The sequence below is a fragment of the Stegodyphus dumicola genome, chromosome 9 (genome assembly GCF_044657685.1).
Source record: "Stegodyphus dumicola isolate Sdum_Otavi_A_Nest chromosome 9, ASM4465768v1".
Taxonomy (NCBI): Eukaryota; Metazoa; Arthropoda; class Arachnida; order Araneae; family Eresidae; genus Stegodyphus; species Stegodyphus dumicola.
The window spans coordinates 58,358,803-58,374,350 of NC_140776.1; the positions used below are offsets into that span (position 1 = coordinate 58,358,803).

General features: G+C 32.7%; 1 protein-coding gene across 1 annotated transcript in view; it reads left to right on the forward strand.

Moving 5' to 3' along the window:
• Window positions 1–5,483: 5,483 nt before the first annotated feature.
• The window catches only part of ENGase (cytosolic endo-beta-N-acetylglucosaminidase), a 131,681-nt gene continuing 121,616 nt past the window's right edge, over window positions 5,484–15,548 (forward strand). The window contains exon 1 of the mRNA XM_085823494.1: window positions 5,484–5,636. Within this exon, the coding sequence (XP_085679620.1) occupies window positions 5,619–5,636 (18 nt within the window). The 5' untranslated portion in view covers window positions 5,484–5,618. The remainder of the gene's footprint in view (window positions 5,637–15,548) is intronic.

Genomic DNA, 15,548 nt, shown 5'->3' on the forward strand with positions numbered 1-15,548 from the left:
CCCCTTAACTTCCTGTTTTAAGAAATTCATTAAATGTTTCAAAGATCGATTCCCTTTAGTTTCAATGGAGTCATGATTTCTGCTTCTTTCCCATGCCATCAATACTTCTTCTGGTAAGCAACTTTCCACTAAAGGGGTCAAAAGATCCCCATATTTTTCTTGAGTTCTCCCCAAACTTTCCAACGCTCGCAATTTTCCTTCTAGTTCATCATACAGGGAGGGTAGATCCGTTTTTGCTCTTCCGGTTACAGCGTTCTTCATCACTAGGCTTAACAAGTCTCTCACATAGATTTGCACAAGTAAATCTTCGCGTCCAAAGCGCTCTCTTAGTTGTTCGATGGCTTTAGGATAATTAGCTGCCGTTGCCGGGAAGCTAAGGACTAGGCGTTCTGCTTTCGATTTGGGTTCCATAGCCTGCAACAGATACTGCATTTTATCTTCATCCGCGATACTTCTGTCGTCGTGGATTTTCTGGAACTGACTCCAAAAAGTCAGGTAATCTTTAGCTTCACCACTGAATTTTTTAAGCTCAAATTTAGGCAATTTAAATTTCCTAAATTCGGAGTTACTTGGAGGAGAGGAGGCTTGTATTTCCGCATCTATTTGAGCACACTGTTCTAGAAACTTATCTCGATAATTCTCCGCTTCTTGAAAATCATCACTAAATAATTTTTCTCCATCTTCAGTCTGCAAAATCTGCTGCGATATAGCACTCTGGCATACGTCAAGTCTCTGGAATTAATCACAAAGTTGACACTGCAAAATCGAAAGTATTTTTAAATCTCTTACTTCTTTAGTTAATTCACTTTCGGTTTTCCTTGAGGTTTGCGAAAACGCAATTCTAAGTCCTTTTCTTTGAGCCCTTAAAGCGATCAAATCCATCTTCAAAGTATATTCAAAATCGAAATTCAATATCAAAAGTTCAATCGGAAAATTCTAATTCAAAGCACCCTGTCCTGCCGAGGGTTAAACTGTTTATTCAAAACAGTTCGTTCAGTTGCGGGTCTGCCTCTACCCGAGGCTGGGTGCATTATGAATAAAGACAAAAAATTCTTAATAAGTCATTCTTTATTTCCATCAAAACAGTATCACTCTTCCGAGATCAGCTTTCGTTCGTCTACAAGCAAAACATTCGAAACACTCAGCACGCAGGCTGACGTCACAAACAGCAGCGCCTCGCGCTGGTTATTACTTCAGTTCATTTTACAATAACAACTTTAAAAAGAATTTACCATGAAAACTTTTAGACAATTATTTGGAATGACCATTATAAAAACCAAGAGCAAAGTTTGCACCCAATAGCCAAAACCATTTAACTTACAGCATTACATTAAAAAAGTCTTTTAAAGAATTTCACATAACTAGAACAAAGTATCTCTGACTACAACAGCAAAGAACCTTTTCGAACAACGCGGTAAAAGATTGCTAATATGGCCGACGGCATGCTGGATGTTATTTCGCACATGCGCAGTGAGGTACAGAGGGTGGATGGATTGCCCCTTTAAAATAAGCTTCAGGGATATACATAATGTGTCTCTTCAGTCTGACGGAGCCACATTTCCCTCCACATTTCTTGATATCCCATGTTTAAAGCATAGCTATTAACTGGACTATAAAACCTATAAATGGAAGAAGCTACAACCGAGTTCTCTTTCCATATTATTAAACTTCCAGAAACTATGAAATTCTAAACACTATTTTACAATATTTAACGAATATTGTGAACATAACATGAAAAATCTTGCACACAAAGAACTTAAAATTTTTATAAAATATATCACCTAGGTCTTTTGTACACCATATAAAAGCTATGTATTTTTTACAAATATGGATTATAAATAACATTGATTAGATATTATTTTTTAACAGATGAAGATGAGTGAAAATAATATAAAAAATTAAACGGAGCACTATGGAATTGATGTTACACACAAATCATGGACCAACTTCAATATCAATTGTCAAGAAGTCTGATTATTATATTAAATCAAATAAATAAGCAATGTATAATTTTAATTTAAGATGCACTATAATGAATAAATGTCTCTAAGAATGTTATTTTCCAAAGTAGCATAGATGATAAACTAAAGATGTCATGGCAAGTGTTGCCATTCTATTAACTTTGGATTATAAATGTCCTGGTAGCATAATGGAATCTAACAACTAGAAAGACTGCAATATAAATATTTATGATAATAACATTTTATTCCTTTGTTGCCTTTTCTATCCTCATCAATAACGTAACACATATGGTATTTGTTTCTTTGGTTACTTTTAATGCAGCTGTGTAATTCTTATAATATCTTCTCCAGTTCTAACTTTAGGTACTGCTGTAGCAATATATGAATACACTTAGTCATTTATTTTTCAGCTAAAGTGCAGAATCGCCCACTTATTTGTTTGGCGCTTTTTACAAGACTAAAGAAGAATTGGATTTTTGTCAATTTTCTTTGACATTTTAGGTAAAAATAGGTCGACGTGTACATGGGTAAAGTCAAGAGAGTGTGCAATGCCATTTTTGTGCAATTCTGGGATTTTTTGTAAGTGAAAATAGGTCGCCGTGTACATGGATAAAGTCAGGAAAGTGCGCAATGCCATTTTTGTGCAATTCTGAGATGTTTTGGCTAATCTTTGGAATATGGTAACAGGTAGTTTGGCAACATTTTGGTAAGGCGATAAAGCTTACTAGCTAGGACTTGGTAAGGCGATAACGGTTACTACTAGCAGTGTACGTGGATAAAGTCAAAAGTGTGCGCAATGCTATTTTTGTGCAATTCTGGGATGTTTTTTTAAGTGAAAATAGATCGACGTGTACATGGATACTGAGTATGTGCAATTCTTAAAAATGTGCTAAGCAGTGGCCGATTCTGCACTTTACCCTATTTTTCTTTTGATATGTACATGTATTAAAATAACATAATTTGTATAATGCATGCTTCAGTAGACCAATTTCACTAAAAAATGTGCTAAGCAGTGGCCGATTCTGCACTTTACCCTATTTTTCTTTTGATATGTACATGTATTAAAATAACATAATTTGTATAATGCATGCTTCAGTGGACCATTTTCACTACTCTTAGTTTAAATTCCCCCCCTTCCAGTAATGAGTAAACAGTCATGTGGTTTATGTACATGGAATAGTACTAAATAATCTTAGATTAAGGGAGGGATACAATCAATTACATATTTAACATTAAAAATGTTGAGGGTAGGGAAGAACTATCAGATAAATTTCTCCAATATGTGTATGCACTTAATAGTTAAAAAAATATGAAGCATTCTAGCAAATGAACTAGCAAATTTTTATGAGAGTTTTATTTTTGCAGAATGCTTGAAATTCATTATTAAATTTGCCAAACCAAACCAAAGATAAGAGGAAAAATAATTTACAATATAGCCTATTACGCCTCCTTTTAAAAAAATCAGGGGAAGTGCAGAATCACCCATTGTTTGGCGCGTTTTTAAGAATTGCATATACTCGGTATCCATGTACACATCGACCTATTTTCACTTACAGAAAACATCCCAGAATTGCACAGAAATGGCATTGCGCACTCTCTTGACTTTATCTATGTACACATCGACCTATTTTCACTTAAAAAGTCAAAGAAAATTAACAAAAATCCAATTCTGCACTTGACCCAAATATCTGCTTATTTAACAATCAGTTTCAATTTTTAAATAATTTTTTTGTGCATAAAGACGACAGCAGCCGATCCGTGCTTGCATGTACCACACATGTGTTTCTGGAATTAAATAACATGCTTTATTTAACTGTATATTTCGCAGAAAATTACCTACTTGCTCTTAAAATGTAAATAACAACCATATAAAGGTTGTTCTTCTTTCACATTCAATTTCCTGTTTATTTAAGAACAGAATATTACCTATGAGCCATAATACCTATGAGTCACACAATTTTTGCCAATTTACAAAGTCGTCAATTAGTTGAATGAATCAGAAGATAATAAGCGTAAGATAAGAAAAATATTTTAAAAAAATCTGAAATGTTTCAGATTTTAAATTACGTCCAAAGGGGCGTTTTTTTTAACGTTTTGAGTGTTACCTTTATTTATTAAATATCATGTTCTTTGCACTTAAACCATAAAATTCAGTTCAAGAGCAATATCGCAAAATAATGTTAAATTAAGCATATCTTTAGAATTTCCGATATACACAGTCTCGCGAGCTGGAGATAAAAGTATTTTTTTTTCTATATAACGTTGCCATTTCTCGCTTTTAAAGCATTGAGTTTGTAAATCAAAAATTCGTTAAAGTTTTACAAAATATAAAATCTATAATAAAACAAATTCCAAATTTGGGATTTCAGATGCCCATATTCGCAGTAGGATTTCGTCATTCAAAATTCGATGGCTCTATGTTCCATTGTTTTATCACAATGAAATAGACAATCATTTATGCAGATTTTTCATTATTTAATTTCTTCAAATATAATGCAGGACTCTAACATTTTGTGGCAACAGTTTGAAAAGTGAACCGACGTTTATGAGTCCGACGCAAAACGAAAACAATAGTCCTTCAGGGACAAAGCCCCTTTGGACTAATAATGCTTTGAAAAAGTTTCAATCTCATACAAAGAAGGGTTTTTACATTCATAAATCAAAGCTGCTGCTAATGAAAAGTAAAACTTTTTATTTTCCTCACACAAAAGTCCGATAATACCCTTATATACCAATTATAGAGATGAGATTAAAATTAATGCAATTAACAATTAATTAACTAAAATGCAGTCACCTGCTGGCATAAGATCGCCTGCTCATATTGATAATATAAATATGCGAAATATTTGCATTCAGACAAAATTTTGCACAATTTACAAACGGAAATTTTACACACAATTAATCTTACACAATAGACTGAATGTAATTACGCTAAGTAAATATAGTATCACTCATATTCGTCTCAAGCGCTAGTAACATACGCACGCCATCTTCGACCATGAGCAATTGTGAGCGCTTGGATGAAATTGTGAGAGCTTGGGCGAAATTCCCTTTTTCCCTCTCTCATTCCGAAACCCGTGCGATGAGCAAAATTTGCGGATGACATCTTTCCTCTAGCACAGAATATAACCATAACCAAGGCTAACTTAAAGGCCAACCTATATCAACTTGATATAACAAAGAACTATTCTCCGGAGCGTTCACCAAAGAATATTTAAGGAGAAGGGTCAGCAATATCTGGGCATGAAAAAGATCCTTGATATGTTTCCACGCGTATTGAAGTCAACACTTGATTTTCAATGTCAGCAATATCTGGGCCTGAAAAAGATCCTTCAGATGTTTCCAGGTGTATCGGCTGGATTTCCGAAGAGAAATTACTTGGCCCTGAAAAAGGCCGCTTTATTATTTTAGAAGATACGCTAATATTTTCTGAAGACATATTCACAGTAATACGATATGAAGAACGCTATGGACTAAAATTCCCTATACTCAAAATCCCTTTCCCTTCTTCATTTCCCAGAGAAGGGGAAAACCGGTTATGAGCAAAAGTGAGGTTTGGGGTCTAGACGCTTGTTCCGATGGCAACCACCCTTGATTGTGATGTCAAAAAATTTTTGCCGCTTACGGAATCGTTTCAGGAACTTCTGACTCCAAATAATGGAAGATTTGGAACATGTGAGTGAACGTAATACTCTTTAATGCAGTTTAATTTAGTTTGAAACTCTTGAATTAGTTCTACTATTGTCTTAGATTGCTTTCATGGGGAAAACTCAAATAAGCGGCACTTGGCGCAATTTTTTCCACCATCTTGAATCGCGAAAAATCGCTGTATCCTCGGAAGGAATTTTTTGACGCCAAGAGGAAAATGGCATCAAAAGGCGCTTTCCAAAAATTACCTCTTCAGCCCCAATATCCGGCGAAAAGCTCTGCTGGGCGAAAATCGCGCAAGACAAATTGACACGTTTGCATTGAGATGGTAAACCATACATGTAAAACACATTGTAAATGATTATTGTTGTGATTAAGTAAATCTACGTACTTTATTTCATCTTAATATTTTACATTATGATATATATAACTCCAGTATTATTAACTTTTATACTTAACATTAATTTAAACAACTATTTGTGGGAACTTACTTCTTACCATTAATTTAAACAACTATTTGTGGGAAAAGTGCAGAATCGCCCACTGCTTGGCGCGTTTTTTAAGAATTTCACATACTCGGTATCCATATACACATCGACCTATTTTTACTTAAAAAGGTCAAAGAAAATTGACAAAAATCCAATTCTTACTCTTGCGAAGAAGCGCCAAACAAATAAGGAAATCCTAGTATACGGTGCAGCCTTGGCGCGATTTTGAAAATTATCGCCAACACCAAACATGATCCAAAGAACGTCTATATATATACTATACACAATATACTATAGTGTATATACATTGTACATACTATGTATAACTATATATATTCTTCGAATGACCCGTTTTTACTGCTCATCATCAAAGTAGCCAAATCCCATGTGCACCGGATACTAGGATTAAACCCAAATAAGTGGCCGATTCTGCACTTTAGCCCTATCTGTAATAATGTTTATATGTTTGAAAACATGTTCTTTATATAAATGCAGCAATGATCACGAAAATGCGATATATATCACATAATTATAGATGAATCACCCGAAGTGGCTAATCTTTCGAATATTGTAACAGGTAGTTTGGCGACATTTTGGTAATGTGATAAAGGTTACTAGCTAGGACTGGAGCAATAATCTGAGAAGTACATAGTTTGAATCACAGATTAATTTGTCTCAGAGAAATGGGAACCACATTTTCCGGAAAATTCCGATCGTGATTTTAGCTAATAAGCACTTAGTCGAGAGTGTGCGCAATGCCATTTTTGTGCAATTCTGGGATGTTTTTTTAAGTGAAAATAGGTCGACGTGTACATGGATACCGTGTGTATGTGCAATACACATTGTATGTGCAATTCGTAAAAACGCGGCAAGCAGTGGGCGATTCTGCACTTTGTCCCAATTTCGCACCTAATCTTCGTCATGATTAAGCACTTTTGTTCCATAAAAGTTCTAGCATAAGCGTAATTCGGCTAGCAGCTTGTTGGAAAAAAATGTTGGAAATGTTGAGGGGGAAAAAAAAAATGCCTTTACTTCGTGAAAACAAAATGGCGTCCAAACAAAAATTAGCAGGTTGCTGTAGCAGGGTTGGTCGCCAAAAAATCGCCAAGTTACCATAATCCAAAGATTAACCGAAAGAAATAAAAATTATTATTGGTTCTCTGAGATGACAAAATACTTTTATGTATTCCCAGATTCATCAAAGTTAGTAAACCACTGCTTTGAGTTATTAATCAAAGTTTGAATGAATCTTCAAAGATAACAAGATGTACTATAATGTTGCTTCTAGTTTTATTTACAATGCTACTTTAAAGGATTTGAATATTATTAAAGATTCTTGGCAGTGTCAAATTTATTATGAAAAAGGCAGTTGTTTCAAAATAAAATATTTTAAGCTATCAGCAAGTAAATTCAAAAAACAACTTTGAAAAATTGCTTGTGTAAAATGAATGTTTTAAATGTATTATTTAGAAATGAATCCATTAATCTATTATATGTACAGTAGCACTAATTATTAAACATAATTTTGAGAATATCGACAAGCAAAGCACTGAATGAAAAAGACATTTTTTACTAAAAATATTAGTATTCTGTATGATATGTAATGCATACCATGGCCAAATACCTATATAAAGAAAAAGAAACAACAACAACAACAACAACCAAAAAAAAAAAATGTATTCTCTACCTCGAGACTTAAAAAAGTAATCCTACTATGCAACACATAGTTAATTTTTGATTACATGATATTGCAAGCATTTTCTTTAGATTTTTCCTATAACTGGTTAAGACCATTGAGTACTGGTAGTTTGATCTGGTTTCATATCATGGCTAAAGGGCTGGCTGCATGGTTGATTTTTCTAGTTTTTCTCATATGTAATGCAAATACAAGCCAGTTTCCCTTAGAAAGTTGTTCAAAAAGGCATCCTTCTTCAGGTCGATCCTTCTTTGCCATATTCGAATAACCTAAACTTTCTTTTAGATTCTACATTGACCTGCTATATCTGTTATAAGCAGGACAATGATAATTCAGCTTCTATCCATGTGGCAGGAGTATATTTAAAACATGTCAGAACCATAGGATTCATAACAAAATCAACCATGTTTTAATCTTGAAAACTTTATAAATTTTTCCGATTTTCTGATGTTATGAGTTTCACTAACAAGATATTCATACTTTTGTTCAAGTTTACAAGCAGTTGAGCAATACAATTGCTGAATACTGGTAGTTTGACCCAAGTTTGAATCTTCAGTATTCTGTATCTTGGGCCATCACACTGTCATGCCCCCTAAAGTTATTACTGCTTAGCATAATAACAATCTCATTTGACTATGTTACCCACTTTGTCAAAATTAATATATCAGCTGCAGTCTCTCCAAAGACTCTCACTATAACAGAGATTTAAAAAGATCTTTCTTAGAATACAAATAGGTTTGTCAAGCCTGGCAACAATTCATAAACTTTTCATGCAAAGCATTTACGACTCATTTCAGATACAACATTTTGAGAAGTGTTTCATCTGCCTTTTTCATGCGTATGGCTGCATCATTCAGAAAAAAAATGATGTTGTCATGTTTCATTTCATCAGGCCTGATGCAGAATAAAATACTGGAACTGCTGGTTTTTCCCACATCTGTTATAAGAAATAATTTCAATGATATCTTGGAACTGGAATTATCCTAGGATACATATTAATTTGTCAACAGCATTGGTTATTTCATAAATGGAAATTAGAATATTGCTTTTTCCATTCTCACTTTGGATATTCTAAATTGCAATAATATATACAGCATTGAATTATGTCCATTTTAAGGTAAATTTACGGAACATCATTTCTTATAAGTTTCGAAACATCTTTTCAGAAATGGACTTTCTCACAAGATTCAGATAATGAAGATAAATTTAGTGATCATCAATCTGAATCCAAAAAACAGTGCGACTCTTCAGAAGACATTCCTTGCGATTAAGTGACTATTTTGTAGGAAAAGATAAAACAACAAAATGGAAGAAAGAACCTTTCGAATTCAAAGATGCATGGCATCCCATAATATCATAAAAATATTGCCTGGCAATACACATCGATGCATGGAAGCTAATATTTGATGACACAATGATTGAAATGATTGTGAAATGCTCTAATATTAATGTAAAAAATATCTCGGGAAATTTTAAAGAGATGCAAAACCTATGGAGAAAGAAATATTTCTTGCTTATTTAGGTAATAATAATAATAGATAATGGAATTATGGGCGACTGATGGAACAGAATTGGATATTTTTCATAAAACAATGAACTATAAGCATTTTCTTTTCATTCGTGCCTTATGATTTGATGGTGTCGGAACACGGGATGGCAGAAGAAAGAGTGATAAATTAGCTCCAATAAGAGATTTGTTTGAAAATTTTGTCAAGAATTGTCAGAAATTATATCTTGTAGGAAAATACGTGACTTTGGACGAAAAGCTAGAACCTTTTCAAGGACGATGCTCCTTTCTTAAGTATATGTCTAAGAAACCTGTAAGATATGGTATAAAGATATTTACTGTGGTTGATTTTAGAACCTTCTATACTTTCAACATGGAAATTTACTCATGTCAGTAGCCAGACGAGCCATACAAGAAAGTCAACAGTTCTTGCGAAAAAGCAAAGTGCATCCTAGCTCCATTATACAATTCTGAAAGAAATGTTGCCACAGACAGTTGGTATACCAGTTTATAAATTGGCCAATTTCTTACAGGAAAATAAAATTTTTCTCATTGGAACAATATGCAAGGATAAGAAGATTATCCCACCTGAATTTGTGTCAAATAAGAATAGAGAACAGCATTCAACCCTCTTTGGGTTTCGAAAGGATATAATGCTACTTTCTTATATGGCTAAAAAGAACAAATATGTCAACCTTTTGTCAACTATGCACAATGATGACCATATTTATGAAAGCATGGGAGATTTGAAAAAATCTGAAATAATTACGTTTTATAACATGACAAAAGGAGCAGTTGATATAGTTGACGAAATGGGTGGCACTTATTCTATGGCAAGAATATCAAACCAATGGCCTATGGACATATTTTTTCGTAATAAATAGTGCCGGCATAAATTCAAAGATCTTGCTTTTATCTACTAAAACTCCACCAGAGAAGTTCAGGAATAGGAGGCACTTCTGATTTGGCCTTTGCACTTTTAGATCCTCATTTAAAATCACGACAGAAACAGAAGGAATACAATGAAGATTCTCAAACAAAAAAAAGAAAATTATGTTACCGGAGATGTTATATGTGCTCAAAGGGAAAAAAGAGAAAATCATATGTGTGAAGTGTAAAAAAATATAAGTCAAGAACACAATAAAATAGAAGCTTCATTCAAACTACAAAATATCTAATTCTTCTTGAGCCTATTGATTTGAAAATTAATTATATAACTCATTGTCCGTGTAATAATTCTGCATAATTTGGATTATAATTGCATTCAAAAATAAAAAACATAAATTTCTCATAGAAATCAATGATTTCTAGTCATATGAAAAAAACGTACTTTTGATTTATTTGCTATTAATTTTAAAATTAACATTTTACAGCAATTTTATATAATAAATGTTGTAATTAATATAGAATACATTATTTTGCATTATTACATTTGTACAGCATTTAATTGCGACACGAGTTCTAGTGTTACATAATACAGCGCGCGTCCTCCCGGGTTAACTATACTCCGCTAAATGTCATGGTTAACCTATTTATTTTACTTCTATATGACATATATATCTTATAACTTGACTGTACACCGCTTCCATATGTTAAATATCTTGCAACGTAATACACCGCTAAAATCATGGCCGATTAGCCGTTGAATAAATACGCCGAATAAATATGTACCGGGGCCAACGGATCCTTTGCGGAAGAAAACCCCATAAAAGTTCTAGTATACGTGTAATTCGGCTAGCAGATTGTTGGAAAAAATGTTGAGTTTAAAAAAAAAAATGCCTTTACTTCGTGAAAACAAACTGGCGTCCAAAACAAAACTAGCAGGTTGCTGTAGCAGAGTTGGTCGCCAAGTTACCGTAATGTAAAGAAGTGCGAAAATAATTTTCATGTAGGTAACCAAAGAAATGTAATCCTGAATTCCATAACTGCAGGGAAACAAAATTTGTAACAAGCGCTTCTATGGCTTTTCACAATGTTATGCAATTGTTTGAATTTCAGAAACAGACCAATCAAATAGAATAGGATAAGGTTATTTGAATTTGTCTGTATTTATTCCATGAAAAGTTAAGTCCTAAAATATTATTTTGTGCAATTTGGAACATTGTCTATAACAGTGGTTTCAAACTGCTGGTCCCGAAGCAATTTGAAGTGATCGACGAATGTATTTAAGTTATGCATTTGTTGCAAATACAATGATGCAAAGCCTTCTATGTTTTACTAATTTGAAGTTTTCAGTTTATTTTACATTCATTACTATTGAACATGAGTAACATGTCAGAAAAATCTATAAATATAAATCTTATTCAGCGATTTGAAGATACAAATTTAATTAGCTTTTATTCTCTTTTTTTGTGAAAAAATAAAGAAATGCTCATGTTTTGGATAATGGTTTAGATTTTTTACTGATACAGTCAAAAGTCGTTAATTCGGACACCCATAATTCGGAATGATCTATAATCCGGACCTCAAAACTAAAAACTTTCTGCGCAAGCGCTGCGTTGACACATGCGCATAGGCTTTACTCGTGCGCGTAAGACCTTTTACGACTGCGCATGTGAGTGTGCGCAAGTGCAGAATACGTTTTCGCGTGCGCGTTTTATGTATAATGGACGTATAAGCTAAAATTATATAATTATCTATTTCAGTTAATGTTGATGATTGCATTGTACCTTAATTTTCGAATTGGTTCCGGCTTATTATTTTTTGCAGACTGTAAGAGCAATTTTATAAAAGTAAGTTTAAACTTTCGATTATATCAAATAGAATTTTCGATATATATTTGTTAATATGTAAAGGATCTAAAGCGAAAGTATGTTTTGAAATCCGAAACCTGTTTATCAATTTCACGTTGCTCGGCGGGGGGAACGCCGCGGCAGGCTGCGTAATGAATTGGAAGTTGATCTGTCAGCACTATCCTTATCTTCAGCGCAGATGTTTTTATTTTATTTGGCTTATAATTCCTTACCAAATGTAGTATTTCATCTCGATATGCGCTCCCTCTTTGATATGATTTAAAACAAGTTCCTCATCATTATAATTCGCTTCCGATAGCGAAGAAAAGTGACAGGTTATTGAAAACGAAAAAATTTCGATTGACAAATTAGTCGGTGTTCTCGACACAGCAATTATAGGACTTGTACAGCGGAACTTTGTAACTGAACAAGAAATTATGTCTGTTCAATAGAATTAAAGAGAAAGTATTATCACATGAAACGAAGCAAAACTTAAACAACTTACATTGAAAGAAATGTTTAATAAAGTAAACAAATAAATATTAAGCTTTTTCTTTTTGCAAATTTTGATACCCTTTAGATCATAATTGTTCTTTATTTCATAAATTACGGTTTCATATTTTTAATTTTAGAATTTCTGCATGCCATCTTACGCGATTTAAACTGATGATGTATAATCCGGAAAAATCGATAATCCGGAATCGCCGAAGTCCCGACGAGTCCGGATTAACGACTTTTGACTGTATACCCAACTTTTAATCCACAAAATCTTCTATATAAAGAAATCAGTGAAATATGCTTGATGTAGAAAAACAGCAGAATAATGTTTGTTTAATATTTTATGCTAACTTATTAGCATTTCAAAGTCTGATTATCATTTTATTGTATTTTTAATAATTATATTTGAATATAAATTTGATTATGATGGGTTAAATAACTGCTTTTATGATATAGGGTGTCTTTCAGCGGCTGAAGGGTAAAATTGTTGCTCATTGGTAGTTTGTATCGGAGTCAAGCCGTAGCTAACAGACTTCCCTCTCCTTAAGCAAATAGCCCAGGAGTGCTTTTGATATTCTAAATAATCCTAATCGTATTTATACATGGACATAATTAGAAAAAAGCATTTGGTTAGATTAAACAAATGACTTGTGTAAATTAAAAAAAAAAAAATCTTATTAGAAGTACAATTAATTTATTTGTTATGGCCAGACTCCCATATATTTAAATATTAGTCTATAATTAAAAATTTTAAATAATTTTTTAATTAATTTATTTAGAAATTAATTATATGTAAATACACATTTCATAATGTGAGCCATAAGTACGGAAAAGGACCATATATTGTAATTTTCGGTACTATTCTATTTTGAGGGCCGTAAAAAAATTGCAGCAAAAATGTATGAGCAAAAGTTCCAAATCTAACGTAGGCATTGATTTCAGATTGCATAAGTTTATATAGTTCTATATTTCTTAAGATGCCATTGAAATACTAATTTATAATAATACTAAAAATAAAATTTAATTTTTAAATCCTTTTTTAATATCCTATGGATTTAACAATTTGGGAATTGCCCAAGACAAAAGTCAGCAATAGAATTTTGGTTAAAGTGCAGAACCACCCACTGCTTGACACGTTTTTAAGAATTGCACATACTCGGTATCCATGCGCACATTGACCTATTTTCACTTAAAAAAAAATCCCAGAATTGCACAAAAATGGCATGGCGCACACCCTTGACTTTATGTACACATCGACTTATTTTCACTTAAAAAGTAAAAGAAAATTGACAAAAATCCAATTGCTTTTTCTCTTGTAAAAAGCGGCAAACAAATAAGTGAGCGATTTTTACTGAGATTATTTTCAAAGAAAAGGCATCATTCATTATAGAAAATAACGTTTGAACAACCAACGAGGTGAAATTATGCTTTAGCAATAAGTCGGTAGCGAAATAGCGATGCAGGCATCCATTCAGTTATGTTTAGCAATTTTTATATAAATTATAATAATGATCTGAAATAGTTATTTACTCTTATGCTTCCATTCAGTCATGTTTAGCCTTTTTCATATAAATTATAATCAGAGATATTTTTAACGCCTCTGAGAGGGTATTTCACGGATTGAAAATCGGAAATACGCTTTAAAAAACTAGCCAGGCGTATTTTCACGCATTAAATTTTTAACAATGGTTTAGCTTAAAATATGCATAGCGCCCCATCAAAATCAACAAATAATATTTTTTTCTACTCAAAACACCACCGAGACATTTTTGCCCGACTTCTCTGCGACAAAGAATATAGGCACGACACTGCGGGGCGCCATTCTGACTCAGTGATCATGGCCAGAGGGTAGAAGAAAGAAGCTGGCTAATGAAATTGAAGTTTCATTGTATATTTATTTAGAGTACTGATTTCGTCACACATTCCATGTTACTGAATGGTAATTCGAATAGTAGAATTGGTTATCGACACACATGGTTTGGGAGTTCTGTGAAATTTCACATTATGAGCTGGAAAAATCTTTTGCATTCTTTTCAGGAAAATGAAGGCGAAGTAAAAGCATATATAAAGGTAATTAAGTTTTTTCAAATTTTTCTAGCATGATTTTTAATATGCCTTTAAATTATTTGTATGCTTATAATGTTTGGATTTTTAATTCTTTCATTATTCTGTGCTAGTCAGGAAAAAGTCGAAATTTTACCGAGAACTACCATTACAAAAATAAAATTTTAATTCCAATCTTCTTTTTAAAAAATAATGATCTTCACTAGTCTTACAGCACAAATCTGGGTGTTTTATTGCTATTTCGTTAAAAAAATTGCAATTTAATCACGTTTTTCGGTACAAAAATTGGAATTGCATCGATAATTGTCGGCTATGATAAAAAGATATCTCCATGCGATCTTCTAGTGGGCAAATCGGGACTTAACGACCTGGTTATATGAAATTAATTCGTCTAAGAGTCACCCCATGCAAAAATCGATATGTAGCTGACATCTATCTATTCAAAAATTAGTATTTTGCATAAATTTTGAGATTTTTAGGCAAAAATAAGTACTTTTTCGGATTGTACAAACCCTGCTGTAAATACTCATGTTTTTTTTTTAAATATTCTGTAGGAGAGAAGTATAATTTTTATTATTATTATTGTTTTAATTTGATGGCACAAGATCGCCAAATTCATTACCGAGTTTAACTAAATGTCGCTCTTAAAACGATTGTAATTTGTATTCGCGCTTATAAGATAAATTCCTTTCATATAAAAATTAATATTTTAAGCAAAATAAAGATCGCATATGAAGAAAATTTTAAATTTAAGAAATTCCATACAGTCTGCAAAACGAAACGAAAGTTTCTACAAGTGATCAGCTTGTAGGAGAAGCACATCAAAAATATTTTTTAGTTTCTATCTAACTAATTTTTTCAAACTCTTTAATTTAATAGGGTGGTCCCCTTGAGACCGAAGCAATTATTCCAGGAAAAAAATTAATTTAAATATTTAATTATGAGTTCTAAATC